Raw genomic sequence first — 22894 nt, 5'->3', positions numbered from 1 at the left:
CAGACCGGGGGGGGGGGGGCAGCCTGGGAAAGTGGGCACTTGAAGGGACTGTTCCAGGCGCCAGGGTGGGGGACAAGATGCCTTGGGAATGTCTCAGGGCCAAGCTCTTCCCAGCTCTCCTGCCAATGCCCTCTCACATGCCCCATGGAAACCAGGGCCCCCGACTACAGTGAACCAGGCTCCTGAACGTGCAGGGTGAGTGTGGCCTTCCAGCCCAGCAGCCTCCTACATTCCCCTTGCCCCTGTCCCCAAGTCCTTTCTCATGTGCTACCAGACTTCTCCCAACGCCACCCCCCAGTGCTGAGGTACCTCAGATCGCCTCTCACACGACTATTTTTTCTGAAGGGGCCTGTGGTTTGACTGGGGTGGAATATCTGGGTAGACCCTGGCCAGGACCTGTGCCCTTGGGTCACACAGCACAGCCACAAACACCCTCTCTGAGCCAGGCCTCCTGGTGTAACCAGCTCAGATCAGAGAAGGGTCACTGCTGCAGAAGAACTGCTCCAGGCCCCTCCGTCCTCTGGGACCTGAAGAGGGACTGCAGGGACTGTAGGTCTCCAGGGCTGGCGCCCAAGGATTGATGGGTAGGCTCCTGGGGACATGACACATCTCAGAGTGACTTGGGTTGGGGGCTGTCTTAGGGCCCTCGGGCACCCAGTGGTTCAGGGTCATGAAGAGCTCAGATATCATGGGCTTCCAGGGCCTCCCACCACTCTCGGCCTGCCGCTGAGAACCTAGCCTCCTTTCAGATCCCCTCTAAAGACCTGGGGACAGGTGTTCTTCAAGGGAGGGGTCCCCTTCTCATGGCCTATTCTCATGGCATCCCTGGCCTCTACTTGAGGGTCCCCGGGGAGGTGACAGCGCTGCCTCCACCTCTGTCCTCCCTGCTGCGGAGCCCCTGGGTGGGGCGAGGAGTCCCCCTCTCATCCTCTCCAGCCCAGATGCCGTCTGCCCAGGCATAGACATTAACCCAAGCACTCTGGCTGCAGCCTGGCCCCGCGTTCCAGCTGGGTCCCACACGGAGAAGAGAGCCATGCAGATCCCAGACAGCCCCCAGAGGGCTTTTAGGACAGCCCCTCCTTGGATCTCCCTCCTTTCTCCCAAGTTTCCCAGAGGGGGTTGTCCTCGGGCCCTGCAGCCTCCCTTACCCACTCCTGACCCCGCCACCCTGTCCCTTACCTCTGCCCAGCCAAATCTTTAGACCGGAACCCAAAGAAACCAGACCCTCCACGAGAGTCCTATAACCTCCCCTGGGTGCAAAAGGCTCTGGCACCCGACAGGGGGCCTGTGGTATTGGGTGAAATGCTGGACACAGGGGAAGAGGGCTTGACTGAATCCACACCTTCCACCTGGGGAACTTCACTCCGCCCCAGGCCTGGGGCCCTCACATGCAGTCCCAGCTGCGTGTGCATGATGCCCTGGCCTGGCACAGGGAGCCCAGTCTTCCCCTCCTTCCCCCAGCACGGCAGGGCCCATGAGAGCTGGTCATGGCTCCCATTCTGTAGCTGTCCCCAGGTCCTTCCTCATTTGCCCCACAGACCCTCAGGCTTCCTCTGGACACCAACAGCAAGGGTCTGTGGGAAGCGCAGGACGGCCCTGCCCCACACCAGAGCTTGTTTTGGCCCTCGTATTTACTCAGAGTGGAAGAACTCAAAGCTTGGGAAAACCGATTTCCCCAGCCTTGGACATCTAGCAGAACAGTGAATCGTCATATTTTAGCTCGAGGGTAAAAGTGTTTTTATAAGGTCAAATATAATATCGATCTTCACCGTAAGTAATTTTCTGAGATTTTTCCTATCTTCCTAAATAAATTCTGTCTTTTTTTGGGGGGGGGAGAGCACAGGGAGATGCTAAGTCAGGGCCATGGGGCATCTGATGGCCCCTTCCAACCCCCGCCCCAGAGCGCACGCTGAGGTTCTTGGAGGAAGCACAACCTCACCCCGGAGCCAACCCCAAAGCCTGAGACGAAGAGTAATGGTTTATTGAGTCATGTGGCAATGGTGGGTTTCTTTAAAAAAGAAAGAAGCATCAAGGAGAGAAGCCCAAGGTGCTGGGAGACAATTCAGAGGCCAAGTCTGGGGTGGAAAGAGGGAAGCAGGACCCACCAGAGCTTCATATACAGTATTTACAGTGGGGCCTCGGGGGCTGCCTTGGGTGTCTTCTGGCTGCTGTAGGAGGGCTGTGGTAGCTCAGGTGACTTGGCAAGAGCAGCTGGAAGGGGAAGTGTCCTCTGGTTGGCTTTTCCCACCATTCGGCCTTGTTCTGCCCTGGGCAGGGCCGCACCTCCCATCCCAGGGCCTAGGCCCTGGGGAATGCCTGTCTTCAGCTGCTTCTGGATGGCTGATGGTGGCTGCCAAAGAGAGGAGCCACCGGAGGAGAGGCTGGAACTTGCACAGCAGCAGGTGGAGTGGGGGTCAGCTGGCAATGCAGGGGGGTGACAGACTAGCAGCCCTCAGCCCGTGCCCGGGAGACAGAGCAGGAAGAGCCAGCAGTGGTGGAGGCTGAGGGGGGGGTCAGGGTGCCTGTCGGGCAGAGCCTTGGCACTGGGCTGTGACCTGTGGGCGGAAGGACTTGCCTACAGTCCACCTCTGCTGAGCTGTGTTGATGAGCCATGCGAGTGCCCTGTGCCCGCGCGGGCCGGCAGGCCCACCTTTACCCCCTCCAGGTCCTGGGGCGCTTCCTTCTCTCCTTTGGTGGCTAGCAGCCAGGGAACATTTCTTCTCCAATTCCGTCTTTTGGAATGGGATGGTCCTCTTTCCCTTGAACTCCTGCCCCCATTAAGGAGTCCTGGAGGACAGTTTGGCCTTCTCCAAGGTCATCCCGTCTTTCACGGTTGATTACATTAACCACACGGGGAGTGAGCCACGAAGCTGGACTTGTGGTTATTTTTCATGTAATAAATAAAGATTCCTTTGTATGACTCTCTGGGGCCTGTCCCAGGCCGAGTCCTCCTGCTGCCTGGTTGCTCCCACTGTCCCCATGGCAATTACAGATGGTCAAAGGCCGTGGCAGAGGTGGGCGGCACGCTCGGCCTCGAGGTGGAACTGTAATAATAGGGGGAACCTGGACCGTCGAAAAAAACAACAACACTGCTGGTCAGAGGGGAGGTGGCGGCGGCTGGGCCTCCCGGCCTCTGCTGACCTTTAAGACAGCAGCAGTTAATCATTCACCCCGGCCTATCTGATCATCAAAGATTAACTCCTCTCCAGCCCTGTCTCCTCCTTCTCCAGCCTCACCTCCGAGTTGCCACCAGAATGAGAGCCTGTCTTGCCCCCTCCCCCCTCTTGACCTTCAACACCTGGGGGCAGGGAGAGGGCAGGAGAGGGCAGGAGAGAGCCGTGGCCCTTGGGAGCACAAGAACCAAGCACCAGACTTGCCCAACAACAGCAGGTCGCAGAATCTGATGCCCAGACTGAGATTCCCACCGGGCCAAGGAGGCCTGGGCTCCAGGCCTGCAGCAGGCTCCAAGCCCCTGCTGATGGTAGCTTGAGGAGGCTCAGCAGGAGGTTGTCCTGACCCCTGACCCCTGCATGTCTCCTGCCCTTGTCCTTCCTGGCTGAGGTGAACCAAGAGGTGGCTTGGAATTGCAGACATCTGCAGAGCCTAGGGCAGAATGCTCAGAGGTTACAGCAGCAGAGGTTCCCAGGAGGTCCGCCAGGGCTCCTCTCCAACTCAGGTCTGCTCTGATACCCTCAAGGCCACCCCTCAGGGAAGCCCTAGTGGGAGCCCTCAAGTTCCCCACTGTGGGCTTGCTTTTCTCCCTAGCCCAGGTCCCACAGCTAGAGAAGGGTGGACAGTGGCCCCGAAGCCTGCTGAAGCCATTATCTCTCTCTGGACCTCAACCCTGCATGCTGTCCAGTTCTCAAACCAAATATGCCAAACCTGGAGGAACAAGGCTTCCTGCTAAGGGCTTTGGTATAGAGTCAGGATTATCTGGGACCCACTTAGGTGGATGATGAGGGTCAGGGTAGTGTTCTGAAATCAGCTCTCAGGAAGAAGCACAGCAGTGTGGCCTGCAGTGGCCGGATCAGCGTGGCCAGGGGGACGGCGACCCTGCAGCAGCAGGCCTCTCTTAGACTCTTCTGAATCCTTGCCCTCCCCTCAAGTCCTGACTCTGAATCTTATGCAAAACGATGATTTAGGGCCTTAGGGAGCAGGAGGGAGATCAAAGTCAGGAATTACTTGGCTTCTGCCTTCTCCCTGCAAAGACTGCCCTCCTGCTACATCCTGTGCCAGACAAGGTCTCCAGGCCTTGTCTAACCTGGGGCCACCCAGTGCTCAAACTCCTGGGCCTGGCCTTGTCCCTCCCACCCGCCCTGCCCCACAGGGGGCCTGCCAGGCCGGACTTACTCAGCAAGCTGGAGTTGGGGAAGCGCCAGGCCTCGCTGTAGGAGGAGTAGGGGGTGTGGCCATAGGTGTTGCCGGAGTATTCACTTCCTGTTGGAGGCACAGGTGAGAGGCCCGTGAGGAGGATGGTGGCTCCAAGGTGGAGCTGGGGCTGGGGGAGAAGGGCCTGTGGGGCTGGCAGTGGGGGAGTGGCAGGGGGAGGGGCAGGGCCACAGAGGCCTCTCCAGCGTCCCACGGGGAACTGCACAGTCTGGGGTCATTTGGGGCTGTGCCCTGTTCTCTAGGCACCAGAGGGACTGCCCTAACACACGGAAACACCGTAGCCCTTGAAGGAGCCCCAGGAGACAGACACTATCACTAAACCCCATTTTACAAAGAAACGGAGGCTGTGGACCCGCAGAAGCTCACACAGCTGCAGGGCCTAATGGAGGGTGAACGCTGTACTGGGCTCGAGGGCCCAGCTTCTACCCCTGCTTCTACTGCTGCCTGGACCTTCTGTACAGGGGCTCTGTAGAGGGGCCACGGCAGCGGGCCGGAAGAGGAGCCAGCCGTGAAGATCTGAGAACTGGCTATCCTCCCAGGTGGAGGTCTGAGGAGGGTGTATCCCTCTGTAGCACCCAGGGCTGAAGGCTAAGGCCGGAGAAGAGGGAGGAGCCTGGAGGGCATCCAGTTCTTGGGGACGCTGTGTTCTGGAACTTACTCTGAGAATTTGTCACCATTGTAAACAAACCCAGGGCATGAATTTATTTACACAAAGTAGACCAGATCACCTCCTTCCATGAGTAGATCATGGCTTCCCCACAGGACTTATTTCCCAGAGGAATTACTTAAGAAATCTCTGACCTAGCAGCAACAATTCTCCTTTCACAATCATCCCATGGGGCACTCGGCCACACAGCCAATTTATAGACCAGGACACTGAAGCACAGCCGGATTAAGTCATTTGCCTCAAATTACACTGCTGATAAATGGCAAGGCAGGACTTGACCTTAGAACTCTTGACCCTAAATTCCAGAAAGTTTCTTTATCACTTATGAGACAATGTCATTTACAAAGACAGGTTCCCGCCAACCCTGAGATCCAGTAATGACCACAGCCTTTTGGAAACTCATCTGCGATTGTGAGCTAAGTGCTTTCTGTGATTCCGCATCTTCTTCCCAGGCTGTTTGAAGTCAAATCCCTGTCTCTTACTTCCTATAAACTTGGAGAAGTCACTTAGCCTCTCTGAGCCTTGTTTCCCTCATTTGTCCAATGGGGCAAATTATTGCCCCCCTTCATGGGGTTAAATGTGACAATATGTAATACATAATTGTGCCTGGAATATAAGAAGCACTCAAGAATTGTTAGCTTTTTAATTAGTCTCCCATGTATCAGGTGCTAAATAAAGTTCCATGGAGGCTCAAATCTGTCACGCAGCCAGCCTTAGAGCTAGGTTGGGGCCAGCGGGGCTGCTTCCTTGCAGAGAAGTAGGTATTGTGTAGGAGGAACGGAGGTGGCCACCCGCTCTTGAACTACCCTGTTGACTGCCACTCTCCTCCATCTCCCTGGCCTCACAGCATGGCCCCGCCCTGGCTTTCACCCCACCCTTCCCAAAGCTGAGCGCTGCAGGCTCACAAAGGACATGGAAGAGACGGAAGCCTTATGTTTGCCCCTCACAGTGCCACTCATTCATGCATCCGTTCACCTGCAAAGGGACTCAGTTACTGAACACACTGGGCACCTGTGCCTCAGCCCCAGGGCAGCCCGGATGGAGGTGGGGACTCGGGGAGGAACACTCCTGGGTGTGGCCTCTTCCCACCACCAGATCTGTCCACCTGCTGGGCCAGGGAAGACCGAATGTCCTGTCCTCCTCCCTAGGCATGTGCAGTCCTCCTGCACGGTCCTCTTCTTTCTACTTTAGTGGTCTCTCCCTTTCCCGTTCATCACGCCCTGCAGCCTATCATCATGGCTCTGCTATTTTCTACCTGCAAAAAATTTTCCAGGGTGGCAGCACGCACCTATAACCCCAGTGATTTGGGAGGCTGAGGCAGGAGGATCAAAAGTTCTAGCCTATCCGTAGCAACTTAGCAAGTCCCTAAGCAACTTAGCAAGACTCTGTCTCAAATAAAAAGGACTGGGGATGTGGCTCAGCGGTAAAAAGCCCCTGGGCTAAATCCCCAGTACCAAAAACAAACAAACAAACAAAAATCCCAACTTCTTCCTACCCCAGAGCCCTTTCTAGCCATCTGCCCCTTTCTCTGCACCATGACCTCTGTTTATGCCCTTCTAATCATGCCAATGCGGAGGCCTGCAAGTCCCACAACCTCTGACCTGATCACCATGGCCACTTCTATCTCCAGGCACCTGCCCCTCCAGCTCACCACTCCCTCTGTGCCTCTGGGTTCATGTGGCCCAAGTCCTGGTCTGCTTCTTGCTTGTCACTGCTCCCCATTCTCTTTGCTGGCTCGTTCTCTATTAGAACTCTACAGTATGTTGGAGAAGCTTTCTGAGGGTCTGGGAACCTTCTGTGAATTTCCATTCCTATTCTTTCAAGAGAATTCATCTAATTCCTTGGTTTGAAACAAGAGGGTTGTACAGACTGATATTCAGAGGGTACTGAGGATCCTTTTCTGACCTCAGACGTGTGTCATGTGCCTGCTGGCATGTTAAACTGGGCATTTCACACGGTGTCTCAATCCTAATATGGCCTCACAGGACTCTGGAGTCCCACCTTTCACCCACTTCCTATCTTCCTCCCCTTGTCGCCCATGTATATGCTTCCCACAATCACCAATGGGGCTTGCCATGGCCAAACTCGGAGGGACCCCCGATTCCTGTCTTCTGATCCCTGTATCATGCCTACGGCCAGTTCCCCAGCAGCTTGGGTAGGCTCTACTACCAAAACACACCACTGGCGTCTCCTTTCTCCTCCTTTGCTGTCCAAGCCACCGGCATCTCCTGCGAGCACTACTGCAACTCCACCCTGACTGGCCTCTGAGCGTCCTCTCTTCATGTCTACAGTCTGTTTTCCCAGAGGCTTGAGTGGTCCTTTAAAACCTGATCTTGCTGCTGTGACACCTCCTTGTCCTGGAGTGCGCCCAGCTGCTCAGCATCTTCCCATAGGTGGCCTTCCCTCTGTGTGCTGTCAGGCTAAACCAGTTCCTTCCTGCCATATGGCCTCTGCACGGGCTGTTCTTTTGGGGCCAGGGATGGTCAGCCCCAGTTTATCACGTGGCTGACCACTTTGAACACCTTCTCAGAGAGGCCTTCCCTGATCACCCATCTAAAGCAGTGATCTCCTCTCCCTGTGGCTCTGTTACATCATCCCGTGTTCTGGTTTCCGCACACTTAAAACCATCTGGAATTATGCTCGTTCATTCATTGACTTGTTCATCACTCATTTCTCTCCATTATTAGGTCGTGAGCTCCATGAATAGAGGAACCCGTCCTGTGTGCTCCTGCATCCCCAGCATCCCCTCCAAGAGAATCTCCCTGATATCTGTTAAGTGGAAAAGTGGTGAACAGATGGAGAGACCCAGGGACGGACGGTGTGTGCATGATGAGAATACCCATGATGAGGAGATGACAGGTGGGAAGACGGAGGCAGGAAGAATGGATACGTGGACAGGTGAAGGTAAAGATGGTGTGGAAAAGGACAGATGGATGGATAACAGCATGGATGGGAGGACAGGTGTGAGGGACAGATGGAAAGATGGCTAGATGAAAGAATGGCTATGTGAAAAAATGGACAGATAGACTGATGGAAGAATAGATGGACGGATGGAAAGGTGGACAGTTGAACAGATGGAGGGATGGATAGGTAGACGAATGAGTGGACAGATGGAAAAATGGATGGAAAGATAAATGGGTGGATAAAAGGCTAAATACAAGAGAACATGGACAGATGGATAGATGGAAGATGGGGGATGGGTAAATAGATGGAAAGACATGTGGATGGTAAGATGGATAAAAAGTGGAAGGATGGATAGCTGGATGGGTAGATGGAGGAATAGAGGGATTAAAGAAAGGGTGGATGTACAGATAGAAAAACATATGGATCAAGAGGGGGCTTTAAAATGGAAGGTTGCCTGGACAGACGGGTAGGCAGGATGAACGGAAGGAAGGTGGGTGAATGGATGGATGGAAGGATGGCTAGTTTGCTGGATGGACCATCTGTCTGGAGGTATTGGTTCTGCTCTAGAACTGATGTGAGGGTCCTTGAGTTAGTGGGGCTGGAACCAAAAAATAAAAATAAATGAGAGGGGAGAGGACAGGAAAAGACAGAGATACACAGAGATGGAGAGACAGAAAAGACACAATGGAAAGTGAATGGACCAAGGAATCTGCGTCCTGACCCTTCTCCTGTGCTACTTTCTAGAGCTTACGTTTGTTTCTGGGGTGGCTGGAGCCCTAGATTTGGAATCAGGAGATCTGTGAGCAACTCAGCTGCTGAGTATTGTGAGAACCCTGAGCACACCGTTTGCTTTTCTAAGTCTTCTTGTCTATAAAACAGGGGTAACATCAGCCTCCCAGTCTATGGCGAAGACTCCATGGGAAACAAAGTCCTACGTGTGAATGTCTGGGCACGCACAAGTGCACAGTCAATGACCACTTCCTCTTCTCCACAGGGATTAAGAATGTCATTGGCATGCCTTACTTCATGCTCTTATTATGACCTTACATTCATGCAGTAGGTGCCTGATGAGTTTATTGACATTAATTGAAGGAATCCCCCTTCAATTGTGACTGGGAGATCACAAGCAGTGGTAAGAGATGGACATATTTTTTTTTCTACAAAAATAAAATTCTTTTAAGAATTAATCCACACAAGGGCATATCTAGGAGCCAGCTGATTTACTTAAATAGTGTCACATTTTCTGAAAACTAATTTGCATGCCACACATACTGGGAGGCCCTTCATGTGCAAGACAAGGCCCCTTCCTCTCGAAATCCACTTGTAGTCAGGGTGGTCGTGTGTGTGTGTGTGTGTGTGTGTGTGTGTATGTGTGTGTGTGTGTGTTTCTCCGCAGCCCGGCTCTGGATGAGGCCTTACTGGAAATGACCTGGAGCCTTTGATGAGAGGCTCAAGCCTTCCAGCTACCTCCCGGGTCAGACTCTGGGCCCCAGGAACCCCTTGCCCTGGGCCTGCCCTCAAGGAATGATTCATAATTAAGAGGAAAACCTCGTTCTTTGGTGTCTTCCTCCTCCTCGGAGCAGGCGGCAGGGGAAGGTGGAGGGGTGGAAGGGGGATGGGGGAGCAGACTGGAGCCTGGGATTTTGATTGAGAGGCCCCATTATCCACACTCTTAAAAAAATAACCGAATCTTTTCCTTTTTTATCTTGACCAATCTCATTTCACGCTCCAGAAGAGGAAGGGAGGGAGGGAGGGAGTCCGGGGCCAGGAGGGAGAGAGGAGTCAGTATTCTGTATTTTCAACGCTGCATTAAGCACATCGCCACGGTAACCAGGCGGCAACAAGTGCCAGCTCAGCAGGTTCCCAGGGAGCACTGGGTCTGCTTCCCTCCTCCTTCTCCTGCCCCTCCTCTGCCCAGGAGAGCCCAGCCCACCTGCCTTGCACAGGGTGCCCAGAGCAGGTGGTCGGCAGAGGGAAGTAGGCCCGGGTGGACGTGCCAAGTCTCTGGGTGCAGAGCCAGGAAAGCAGGCCCAGGGCTGGCATGGGGTTCACACATGCCCTGAGTTCAGAGTCCCCTCCATGAGCTAAAGTCCCCTGGAGCTCTCTGGGCAGTGGAAGTATCTCTGGTCTAGCCCATCCACCCGAGGGTCTGCCTCATATGGCTCCGAGATGACAGAGACTTTCTCAAAGAAATCCCCATTGTCCTCATTTGTTCAGACCTCGACACTACAAGTCACCACTGAATGACCTGGCAGACAGAGAACCCCAAATGCCTGGCATGCAGATTCTAAGCCAGTTCAACCAAGGATGGAAACCCCCAGCTCATCTCAGGCTCCTTAGACCTAGAACCTGGGAACCAGGATCCTGCTCATGCAGAATGAGTGAGTGGGAGCCGAGAAGGCTGTATTTCAATCCCATCACCATCATCATCATCATCATCAATGTTCGAATCTCATGAAGGGATGAGACTGCAATTCATCAAAGTTAAATCACTGAGTGACAAGGGTGCTCCAAGGTCAGGCTCAATTTTGGCTTAGGGCCTTTGGTCCCCGAAGCACACTTCATTATTATCCATCGAAGTGGTGGAAGAGGTCAGGAAGCTTGGACTTGAACATGGGTCTGTCTGAGCCCCGCCCTTTCCATCATGGTGGGGACATGGGCTATTTGGGAAGGAAGCGGCCAAGCTGGGGTAAAGAAGGAGCCAGGAGGGCACAGGGGCATCTTCTCCAGGCGTGCACAAGGTGCCCCCTGGGTCCATCACCCTTCAGTGCCCTTTGGCAAGCCTATGTATGGGATTCGGTCTGTCTCCTGCCCCTCCTTTGCAATGTCCCTGCACCACCCCCTTGTGGCCCCTCCCCTTACCTGCCACCATGCCTGCGATGGCAGAAGAGGCATAGCTGCCCTGTCCACTGGTGGGGATGTGGGGTGGGTATCCGGGCAGCGTGGGCCCCACCATCTCTCTCCCTGGAAAAACACAGCAAAGTCATCAGTCGGTCAGTGGGGCTCCTGGGCTCGACGTCTGCTCTCCTTGAGTTCGGCAAGGCCCTGACGCCATTCCTGCCTTTGCCCTCCTCCTCTGAGCCCAAGTCCTTGCCTCAATCAGGACAGAGGCTCTCCAGGCAGCAAGGACTTGAATAGCACTGTTCTGCTCCCTGTTCTCCAAGGGCTTCATCGCCATGAGTGTTATATCACGATCCTGGAGGCCAGGGGATAGTCTGCGAGTCTTCCTGATCCCTGTGCCCAGCACAGCCGTTGGCACACCCCGCCTAAGTGTGTGCACAGAGACCAGAGTCTCAGCATCTCCTCCAGCTTCTGCTTGGAGGGTTAAGAGCAGACATTACCCATCGACCACCACCCTTTCCACTGAACCAGAGAGCAGGGTTCTTCTCCTTGACTTGGCCTTCCAGGGGAATATAATCTATCAGAGGTGCAAGGGACACAAAACCCACTGCCTACCCCTAACCTAAGAGGAGACATGGCTGAGAGATGATTAGCTTTTACAGGTGACCACCAGCTGCACATCGGTCACCTGCATTTCTGAAAAAGTAAAAACTTTCTCAGGACACGGATGTTACTGGGACATCTGTGTTATCTGTTCCACAGAGAACTTGTGGGACATACCCACGCTGTGGTGACACCAGGGGAGCTCTGTGAAGACCCTTCTCCCTGGCTCTGTCTCTCCTCTGAATCAGGAAGTGAAAGCTTTCCATTTAGGAGACGCACATGACCTGGTGATGTTCTCCCCACCGACCCCCTGCCTGACAGCCAGGGTCCCTCACCTGTTCCCCTCTGCTACCACCCCTAGGTGCTGCACTCCAGGCCAGCATCTGGCTCACCCCCAGGTTCTGTGACAGAGACGGTATAGCCCGGTTTGCCCAGGGGGAACCAGGTGCTGACCGTATCCCAGCACATTTATTACTAATGTCCATTTCACTCTCAAAATGCTGCTGTCACATGATGAATTATTTGGCCCTCCGTGGTCTTTGTGGTGTCTACAGGGTCCCAATCTCAGCAATATGGTTTTTTAGGCTTGTTAATTATTCGTTGTGAGGTTGTCCTGTGCACGGGAGACATTTAGCAGCACCCTGGCTTCTGTCTACTAGAGTCCAGTAGCAGTTCCCACCTGTGTGACAACCCAATGTCTCCTGACACTGCCATGTGTCACTAGCGGGGAGGAAACGGGGCAAAGTCACTCCGGGTTGAGACCTCTGTGTTAGGTTATGACCCAGATGCCTTCTGCCTCCCTTATGGAGGCCAAGGTTTCCTCCCAGGCTCCATGGGCTCCCTGTGAGCCCTGCCCACCACCTTCCCAGGGCCACCTCCTCAGGGCCACTGCTTGCCCAGGTTTCCTCCCCTGGGTGCCCTGAGGCCTTCACACAGCAGCCCCTTGGACAGGTGCCTGGTAATGAGGGATGAGAGGTCTGTCCATGGAACCCAGTACATTCTCAACTCCTCAGTGACCTCATCTCCCTGTCTTCTCACTCCGGAGATTCCCCAAGGACATCTCAACATTCCAACAATACTGAGTAAGCGCTGTGTGCCAGGAACCTCCTAAGCACTTGGGGACACAGCAGACAGCAAGAGTGACCATTTATCAAGGCTAGGCAGTAAGTCAAGATGGGGCAGAGGCTGGCATGGACATTTGGAGCCAGGCCCAAGGAGCCAATGGACAAGACCCTGTGTCTTCAGCCTGGGGATCAGAGGACTGGGGGTCCTCATCCCGCTTCTGTAGCCAATCTTCTGCGTGCCCTTGCCAGGCACGTATGTTCCCTAATCCTATTGATCTACGCGTAAAATGGGAGCGAATAAGCCTCACGTCCCTTATTACCATTCCCCTGAAGTCGTCAACATACGCCACACCCAGGCTTTCATGCTACAGATGGACTCGGATCAGTGCAGGGAGCACACCTTAGAAATGGCCACGTCAGTAGACCTTGCAGAATAAACCCTCTTTACAACGAGCTGTCAGCTATTTGAAGCTGTGGGAGGGTCCTACCTGAACGCCACCTCTCACCTGTTGACTTTCACTGCAGGGTCTGGCCATGTCTGGTGTTGGACCAAACAGGGTGGGACCCATTGGGATCCTTGAGGTGGGCTCTGCTCATCTGACCCAGGGTCATCAGGGGAACACGGGAGGGTTGGAACAGAGGTAAGGAGAAGGGAACTGTGGCATATTTAGAAGGAGAAGAGAAACAGAAGGAGAGGGCCACCTGATCGACCCTCAGACTCAGCCCCGTTGGCCCTGGGTGCAGCACCCAGCCAGGCACTGGGGACCATGGGAGGGAGAGGAGTGGGGAGGTGGAGGGGTGGTGGCATGGGGGAGAGGTGGAAGAGGGTGGTGGTGGCCGACCAGGCCTGACACCTTCTTCCCTCCTCCTTCCCCACCGAGGGGGATGGGGAGTCCTCTAGATCCCATCTGTGGGTGGGGGAAATCCCTCCAAACCACATCTTCCTGCCTGTCACATGGGGCTAACTTGGGAGAGCTGATGACTGGGTTCACCTTCTCCTGGACTGGCGGCCAGGGGCGTCCCAGCACAGTGAGTTAAGAAGGACACTGAGGCAGCCTGTGTCTGCCATGACTGGGGACAGGGTGGTGGGGACCAGTCTGGGCTCATGGGACACCTCTCTGCTAGTGCTCTTCTGTCCCTGGCGGCCTGAGGTCCCTGCTCCCCCCCTCCAGACCTCATCCTGGGGCTTTCCCTCCGCTGACCCTGGGCTCTGGAGCTGTGCGGTGCAGTGGGCAGACTCCAGGGCACACATTCCATTAGGCCACAAGTACCCCCTCCCCGAGCACGAGTCCCCACACTGCCCCTGCAAATGGAATTCCTTGTCCTCCGTCCCGTCTCCTATGTTCTGATATTTTAATGTTCCTCTCCCTGGAGTCACCTCATTTCCTTTTTGGATCACCTGCCAGAGCAGAACTGGACACATCCCTCCCATGATACCTGGCCCTCCTGGAAAACGCTCTCCTGTGGCCCTCACCCAATTGTGCGGCCCTGGCCTATCCCGGCAACCCAGAACCCTCTTTGCCCCAACTCCTTAAAAAAGATCAGGGGTATGCAGGCTGGGAGTTAGCTCGTGGTAGAGTGTATGCTTAGCATGTGTAAGGGCCTGGGTTCCATCCCTAGCACTGGAAAATAATAATATTTCTTCCAGAAAGCCAACAACCTTGCTTCCTTCTTAGAAACCAAACAGCAGATGCCATGAGCTTAAAATGCTCCAGAATAGCCTAACTCTCTCTCTCTCTCTCTCTCTAAGACTCTTCATCCTTAATTTGTGTAATTCCATCTCCTCTGCATTCAACATATTTCCAATGTGGCCTTATTTTTAAGAAGTTGACATAGGCCCAGGCCCAAGTTGACTGGCTGGGAGGTGGGATTCTCTAAGACATCTCTAGCACCCCAGGATCATTGGTAAGTATTCTAGAGAGCAGCAGAGCTGGGCGGGAAGACCTTAGCTGGAGGAATGCAGAGGGTAGAGGTGACTTCAGACTATTTCACTTGCCCCCTTTGATGTCTGCCCTCTGTGTGACCCCTTTTCAATTCCTTATCTTGTTCTGATAGCATGGAGAATTATGGCAACCCAGAAATCTCTTTGGCAGGACTAAATATAATTTTGCACAAAAGGACAGAGGAGGGTAATGAGCTCTTTGATGATAAAACCTAACTTCAAGCTTTCTGATCAGCTGAGCTGCAGTCAGCCTTGGAGCAGCAGGGTAAGATTGGCCTTGATGTTACTGGCAGGGCCGGGCTGCGGGATCCGCACTGGGATGTGGACTGGGCTGTCCAAAGAGGACTGGCAGGCATCTCAGGGGCAGTCTATTCCCTAATGCTTCCTCCTTCTTGAAGCTGAGATTCAGAAGGGAGGTCACTCTGGACATCACACTAACAGAGCTACCAGCTTTGGAATGCTGCTCAGGGGAAGCAGGTAAAGGGGTTGCAGGAAATGGCAGGAGGCCCTCGGGTCACACAGCAGAGGGGAGCCAGGAAGGTCCATGCAGGTCACAGCTGAGCTGATTATGGAATGGAAACTCCCAGACGGTCCCCCCTCGCCCTGTCTGCAGAATTTCCTAGGAGAGCTCGGTCTCTGCTTCCTTTCCTTTCTTTCAAATTTCACCTCTTCTAGGTCTGCAGCCCCCCAGACCCTTGAGCTCATGCCCCTCTGGTCCTCCCGTGTCCTATCCTGTCCTCTGAGACCTCCCACCAGGGCTCAGCCTTATTAGGTATATAGGCCCAACCTTGACCGTAGGCCTCAGCTGGACAGTGTGAAGAGCTGTAGGCAACACCCCGAGCTCGGCACGGTTGCCAGCCGCTGCCTGCCCGCCCTTCAGCTGCAGGACTGGCTTGGCTCCTTGAACAGCAGTCCTGACTTGCTTCCTGCTCCCAGCCACCTGCCTGGACCCCAGTCCCTCCAAGCCTGGACACTCCTTGCCCTTCTTGGGGCCCTGGCCTCTGTGCTGAATCTCCAGCCCTGGGGCCAACCACTGGTCTCCTTGGGTGCTCACACCTGAAGTGCAACAGCATCTGGGTTTGGCTTTGAGGTCACCTGCCAGGACATGACAGTGCTGTATATCTGGCTGCCTGCTGTCTTGGGGACCACCTGCTGTCTGCTGCCAGCTGCCTGGTCCTGTGGGTTGGATCAGCTCCCTGTCCCACAGCTGGCTGGAGTGGGCTTGTCCACTAAATGAAGAGCCAAAGAGCCAATAGACGTTGGTTGACTGCACTTGCAGCCTTCCTTAAAAAGGTCCTGGGGAGGCCGGGCGTGGCGGTGCACACCCGTAATCCCAATGGCTCGGGAGGCTGAGGCAGGAGGATAGCGAGTTTAAAACCAGCCTCAGCAAAAGTGAGGTGCTAAGCAACTCAGTGAGACCCTGTCTCTAAATAAAATACAAATAGGGCTGGGGACATGGCTCAGTGGTCAAGGGCCCCTGAGTTCAATCTTGGGTATAATAATAATAATAATAATAATAATAATAATAATTTTTAAAGGGGGGGTCTTGGGGAGGGGAGAGAGTGTGGAGGGGCCTCAGGATCAGGGAGTTGGCCCTGGGCTGTTGCGTGGGCTCTGATGTACCAGCGTCTAGCTGCCATCTGTCCTTCCCTCTTTCTCACTGGCCCTGCCATGCCTTTCTGCAGCTCACACAGGAAAAAAACTGTTCCCCATCGTCTCTCCCAGTCCCACCTACTTCTCCACTGCCCTACCTCCTGCCATTCCCACAGGCACCTGAGTTTGCCCAGGGACTGGCCCATCCACCCCACAGCACATCCGCGCCTCCTCTACTCCTCCTTTCCTTCCACTGTCTGCCTGACACCATTTCACTCAGACCACAGCTTTTCTTCTTTAGTCCTCTGGTCAAGACAAATGACCCATCTCTGCTGACTTCATCCTCTCCACATTGCAAACTCCGGAGTCAACATTTTTCCCCTCACATCAGCCCTTAAACATTGCCTCTCTGCCCACTCTCTGAATGTCCATCTCCACCAACAGGACCTCCCGGCTTAGAGGTAGGGATGCACCGGGAAGGGAAAAAATTCTAGGTACTAGGGCGTAAACACAGGGTGGGTTACGAGAAAGGATCTGTGCACTTGACTCAGAGATCTCTCTGGGCTGGCAGAGGTGCTGGCCCTCTGGGACAGTGGCTTCACGTCCAAAGGCTCTCTGGGGGCAAGGCCTACTCAAACAGCGCAGCCCTTCACTGAGCTAGCTGGGCTACCTGGTGCCCATAAAAGACTTCATTTCAAGACAACCTGTGAGGTCCAGCATGTGTGAAAGCACGGTGCAGATGGCCGGTCTGACTCTGGGTTGTCTCTGTACCAGGTGTCCTTGCCCCCTTGCCCTGGTCTCTGCTCTAGCCTCTCAGGGTAGTCAGGATGGGAGCAAGGGCAGGGAGGCATTCTCTCTGTCCCTAAATGCCTGCACACCTTGGAGACAGCTCCAACACAAGGGAGACGGGTCTCTGCTGAGCTAATAGTTGCCTGGTTGGCCTTCTGCCTGGCTGGTCCACATCTGAAGTAGTTCGTTTCTGTGGATGCCCTTCAGACTTCACTGGGGGTCTCTGTCTCTGCCCAAGACAAACCTGGACTTTTACACACAGCACAGGCCCTGGCTGGCTGGGAGGATGCCCTTCTGTCAGGGAGACAGAGAACCTGAGGACTGGCCCTGGGATTCAGGTCCAGCCTCGGATGCAGGATACATGCTCCCACCTGTGGATGGGCAAGTTTCTCCTTTCCGTGCAGGGCAAGGTTTGCTCCAGGTGGTTTGAACCTGCTTCTAGCTCTCAATGTTTTAAAGCAGATGAGGTTCCTGACAGGAGGCCCATCAGGGCCTCCCCCCCCCCCATTTGTCAATCTGCCCCCCCTTACTTGGTTGAAAGATGCAGGAGCATCCTTGGCTGGCCCTGCCTTGTGCAAATGGGGAGAGCTACATCACAGAGGCCTAGATGGAACTGGCCCCCATTCCTTTTGAGGACTTTGATCCAGAAAGGATCAAAGGTCACTGCCTTTGCCCTATGAGGTTTTCTTCTTCCCCTTTTTTTTCACTTTAAGACCAAGACCAAATGTCCTCAGTTTCAGCATCTGGCTCCTTGCCTTTGGGTCCCTGTTCTTCCACGGGGTCCTGGGGGGGGGGGGGCCTGCACCACTTCCTGGCACCCCCAGAGCGCCTGTCCCTTCGTAGCCTGTCCAGACCGCACCGGAACCGCGCCTGGGCGCCGCCACCTCCGCCAAGTCGCGGGACACAAAGCGGCGGTGCTGGCCCAGGTGGGGCCGGGGACCTGGGCCAGCCCGAGGCCCTCCCTCCCCCCGCGTACCTGCACGGGGACCTCCCTGTCGTACCTGAGAGGAGGGCCTGGCCCGTGAACTGCCCGTACACGGAGGCAGCATGGGGAAAGGCATTGAAGGGCGGGACCGAGGCGCCCGCGGGGCCCCCGGCGCCGACTTGCTGCAGATCCAAAAAGGCGGAGCTAGATAAAGAGGAAGGGGTGGAGCTAGAACTGGACAGCTCGGGGCTTTCCTGCTTTATGGCGAAGGGTGAATGAGGATCTGCCGGAGGGAGGGAGACAACAAGGAGAGAGGGGTGTGAGATGGCGGGGCGGGCACATGCACGACAGCCATGGATGCGGCCTGCGGCGGGCAGGCGGGCGGCAGGTGGCCGTGGGCCCGCAGGTGCGATGCCGCCTGTGCCCGCAGGAGGGCGCCAGGAGACCCAGGAGGTGGGCTGAGGCACGCCCCCTTGTCCCCCTGGAGGCCCAGCCTGCAGCCCACCTCTCCTCTCCAGGCTGGGGCCACAGAAGCTCCTCCTGACATCAGCCACATCTGCCCTCCCCTGCCCTCCAGCCGCCCTCGCAGCTGGGCCCGGGTGGCCCAGGCGCTTTGGCATCCTACCTGCCACCACGGGGTAGCTCTGGTGAGTCGACAGGTTGCGCCCCAGGGGCGTGTTGGAAGGGGTCAAGGTGGCCTTCCCATCCTCCAGGGTGCTGTTGAGCAAGGGCAGCGGGTAGAGGCCCTGCGGGGGGAAAGAGGAATCAGTAGGGCACAGGGAGGCCCTGGCTAAGTTTTCCAGAGCCTGCAGCCTGTCTCTGGACATGAGGGCCCTAATCTCCCCAGGAAAGGCCCCTTTCCTCCTTGGCTCCTGGTGTCCCTTGTTCCAGGTGGCCTGTTGAAGGAATTCCTATTCTGCAACTCAAAGCCCTGCTGTTCTTCTCCCAGTCCCACAGTGGGAGTGCCTCTTCCGAGGGCCCAGAGTTCAAGGTTGGCTGGTGGCAGGAGAGTCCAGGTACAGGATGGCTGGTGTTCTTTAAGGAACTGTGTCCTTGCTGGACACTGGTCTCTCCTTGTCCCCTCACATGGTTTGAGCATGGCCAATGCCAGTGGCTGGAACAGGCAGTTCACAGTCCTGCAGCCACTATTCAGGTATTCACCTTCAAATAGAAAATGCAGGCACAGTGGGTCCCGGTGGCACACGGGAGGCTAGGGCAAGAGGGTGGCTTGAGTTCAAAGCCCACCTCAGCAAAAGCAAGGCGCTAAGCAGCTCAGTGAGACCCTGTCTCCAAATAGAATACAAAATGGGGTGGCTCAGTGGTTGAGTGCCCCTGAGTTCAATCCCCAGCAACAACAACAACAAAAAAAAAAAAAAAAGAAAGAAAGAAAGAAAGAAAATGAGGCACAGAGAGGTTCAGAAACTCCACACCCTCCCCTGTGGGCTGGAGGTGGGATTCAGATTCCAGTGCTCTGCTGTGTCACCTGCTGCCCTAAACCGGATGACATCCTGACCACTTCTTATACTTACATTGGGGTTTTGCCTGTCAATCTCATGGAGTCCCCCCTCCCCAGTCCCTTGACATGAGTGCATGTGACCATGTCTGTTTGGTACATGTAGAGGCTGGACCACGAGGGTAAATGTCCCTGTTTTGCTTATTGAAACCAGGACTAAACCTAGGACATCAGAGTCTGACTCTGGTCCACAGGACAGGTGCATTCTCTCTCCAAAGCCAAGCCAAAAGCAGCATGCAGATTCTGCTTGAAAGATGCTTGCTGTTCATTTTGGTTGCAAATCTCTTCATCAGGTGCTTGGGGTTTTCCTTCCCCAAAAAACCTTACTTTAGGACTCCTACTGACTTCCCCAGTCTTGAACATGACCATGGCCTAAGGTGTTCCTTCAAAAAACAACTTGTTCAACTAAAGACAGGAGAATACCTTCCACCAGGGAGGGACAGCACACACCTGTTTCCTACACATGGGTCACACACACACACACACACACACACACACACAAACACCCTTCAGGAGACACTGTGAAACTGATATCCAGGTGTGCTGCGTGTTACATAACAGCTCAACGAAAGCCTGTCGCTCTTGGTTATTTCCACTGAGCAGGACTCTCCATAAAGCTGCAGCGCTTTCTGGTTGCATGCTGGGCACCTTTGGAAGCTGCAGGCAATTCTGGAGGGCACCAGGGCACCATTAGCATGTAGCAGCAATTACTGACTAAGTGGTGCTCTGGTTCCGTGCCTTCCGAGGGGGCCAACTCCCAGGCAGGGCAGAGTTGCTCAGAGCCCAGCCTGGCTTAATGAAATTGAATAAAATCCCTAAATTCTAGACAGTATAAGAAAAGTTTGGAAGGCCTTTGGTTGAGTTGATTTGATATCAAAATATTTACTCAAGATATTTCTAGTCTCCAAAAACCAGGCTATTCAATGAAAGAAGAAAAAAGAAACAACTAGAGTCTAACGTTTTGAATGGCTTAAACATCTCAGAGATGACTGGATTGTTTTCTGGGGTTGAACCTGGATTTGGGGCAGAGCCGCACAATGCTTCAGAACTCAGGCAAGCCAAGGCGTTTAGTTTATCTGACTTCCTGCAGCCTTGTTCTCACCTGTGTTAGCAGGTGGGAATCAGACCTAGTCCTGCACTCCCCTATTCCAATAGACCTAGGATCTGCTTCACCGATGTGAAGAGTGAATGAGATATTATCTACAAACTTATATGCAACGCTCATCCCAGAATGCTTGCTGACAACAGATGCTCAATGAGCAGTTATGATAGATATTATTTGGGGGTTTGGGGAAGAGTCAGAAGCTGCCAAATTCTTGGTCTCTAGCATCATAATATTCATGCTGTGTTGGTCCGCTTCTTGGTGGGCTTGTGAACTAGCAGAAGGAGAGCTCTACGGGCTTCTGATGATGCTCCCTAGTGAAATAGCAACCAGGACAGAGGCCACCAGGAGTTCCCGTTAAACTTTTTCCCCTGATTGATTTTCCAGACAAGAAGCTGGTGTCTTTGCCCCATGCTAAGGTCAAGTGTGAGAATCGGTGCTTTGCTCTTGGATCCCCCAGCCAGGGGGCCTCTCTGTGCCCATGTGCGAGAACACAGTGTTACTCTGGAAGCACAGTCAGTACCAAAGGCTGGGGAGGCAGGGGCTCAGACCTAAGAAGCCCTGGGCACAGGCTGGGTTCTCCGTGCCCCTCACCACCCAGCCAGGTGCCTGAGAGAAGGAGTGATTCACAGTCTGCACCTGGATTTCCTCCTCTGTAGGCTGCGTGGTGGTGGTGGCAGTTTCAGATGCTTTTGCTTGGTCTTCATTCAAACCAGGATGTATATGGAAGCATCTTTGCCAAGCAGGTAAAGTGGCACCGTCTGAATAAAACTGGGGCTGATAGGCCTGAGCCTGGCAGCCATCTATTTCCTCAAGCCTTTGCCTGCTCTCTGGGCCTGGGCTATCTCCACACAAGTGGGGAAGGAGGACTGGGTGGTCCCTGAGGTCCCCTCTAGCTCTGAGAGCCTCTCATTCCTGGATCCCCCGAATATATATGCCAGCAGGGTCCAGGGGCTCTCTGTAGCCAGGCAGGGTCCTTTGGGAGTTAGGTTGGAGCCAGGAAATGGCTCTGGGACCCAGCAGGTGCCCAGGTGTTATCAGGGGGTTTCTTTGCTCTCTGGGGCAGCTGGAGCTGCACTCTGGTTTCTGCAGGCCTGCTCTCACAGAGAGGCCATCCTGTAGGCCACTATGGATGCCCTGTCCCCCCCTGGAGCTGTGCCGACCCTCAGATGAGCACCCAGGCCCTCTCCCAGGTCTGCCGACGGGACGGCCAGCTCTCTCTGCACCCCTCATCGTTGTCACAGCCAAGGCTGATAAAATCGCTGACGCAGATCGCCTGCCCAGCTGTGGGGCTGGCCGGGGGCCAGCAGTCCAGCCGGCCACTGGCGACTGTTCAGTTGATCATTGGCAGCACCCCTACTGTCCTACTTAGATCTTAAAGGTGTACGTACACACACACAGGCTCGCCTCCGTTCTGGATCAGCGTGGGCCCCCCAGGGAGGCTCCTCAGCTGGCTGACTTGGGGGCCAGACTCAATGCTCCCCAGACAATATGAACCCAGGGCTAAGTGGTTGCCAGCGAGGCAGAGGCTCTGCTGGCCTCGGGAAGGGACCTCTCACATCTCGCTCAGCTTTTCCCAGAGGCCAACCTGTCCTGGGTGCTGGGAAGAAAGACTCCCAGCAGCTGGTGACCTACTGTCTCGATTTCCCCAGGCACCTCTGTGCCCTCCTGGGACAGCCTTGAGTGGCTATTCCAAGAGGCACGCAGAGTTAGGTGCTGGGGACGAGAGCCATGGCCGAGAGCCTGCACCACCCTCCAGACACCACTGTGCCTCGCTGCGCCCACTAGGTCCTTTCCATGCACCTGAGAAGTCCCCAGGAGCCACGTGTGGGTCGCAGGACCAGAGACAGGGGACGGAGCACGTCTGAGGGGCAGGGGTGGATTCGCAGAGCGGCGTTGAGCTGAGTCATAGCGGCCAAGTGGTATTTTTCCAGGAGGAGAAGTAGGAGGAAAGGCATTCTCTGCGGAGGGCACATGGTGTGCCAGGGCAGAGGGGTGTGGACGAGGGTGGCATGCTTGGGGACATGAGTAATGCAGGCTCATGGGGTGTGCAAAGGGAGGTGGGGCCAGAAGGGTGCTCAGGTCATAGCGGGAAGGCCAATTGACAGTGACAGCATCCGGCCCTGATAGCACAGAGATGGCACCCCTGGCTATGCCACCCACCCTTAAAGGGACAGGCTCCAAGGTGAGGGCAGGCGAGAGGCCAGGAGTGGAGCTGCCGGAGCACCCAGGGAAATTGAGGCTCGAGGCCACGTGGAGCAGGTGCCCCAGCACACCACCCCCCAGCCCCCGGCCCCAGAGCTCTTCGGACTCAGCCTGGCCCACCTGCTCGCCTTTGGTGTGGCCGGGGGAGGCGTAGGCCTCGGGGTAGTGCTGCCGCTCGAATGGGCACTCGAGTGGCTCCAGGTGGTGCTGGCTGAAGGCGTCCGTGCGCAGGTGCTTCCGGGGCCCACTGCTGCTGCTCTGGGAGTCGATGCTGAGCCGGCAGCTATCCTGGTCACCTGCGTAGCCAGGCAGGGAGAAGGTTTTCAGGAGAGCCATCCACCCATCCAGGGACGCCAA

The 22894-nt window shown here is 55.1% G+C and overlaps 1 protein-coding gene across 1 annotated transcript in view; it reads right to left on the bottom strand.

Annotated features, from left to right (window-relative positions):
• Positions 1–1960: 1960 nt before the first annotated feature.
• The window catches only part of Pax8 (paired box 8), a 72351-nt gene continuing 51417 nt past the window's right edge, over positions 1961–22894 (bottom strand). The window contains exons 8-13 of the mRNA XM_071601260.1: positions 22658–22833; positions 18343–18463; positions 17794–18000; positions 10823–10924; positions 4351–4437; positions 1961–3063 (exon numbers count right to left, since the gene is read on the bottom strand). Coding sequence (XP_071457361.1) covers positions 2987–3063; positions 4351–4437; positions 10823–10924; positions 17794–18000; positions 18343–18463; positions 22658–22833 — 770 coding nt within the window. The 3' untranslated portion in view covers positions 1961–2986. The remainder of the gene's footprint in view (positions 3064–4350; positions 4438–10822; positions 10925–17793; positions 18001–18342; positions 18464–22657; positions 22834–22894) is intronic.

This window comes from Marmota flaviventris, chromosome 14 (genome assembly GCF_047511675.1).
Source record: "Marmota flaviventris isolate mMarFla1 chromosome 14, mMarFla1.hap1, whole genome shotgun sequence".
NCBI lineage: Eukaryota > Metazoa > Chordata > Mammalia > Rodentia > Sciuridae > Marmota > Marmota flaviventris.
This window is presented reverse-complemented; position numbering and strand designations above follow the sequence as displayed.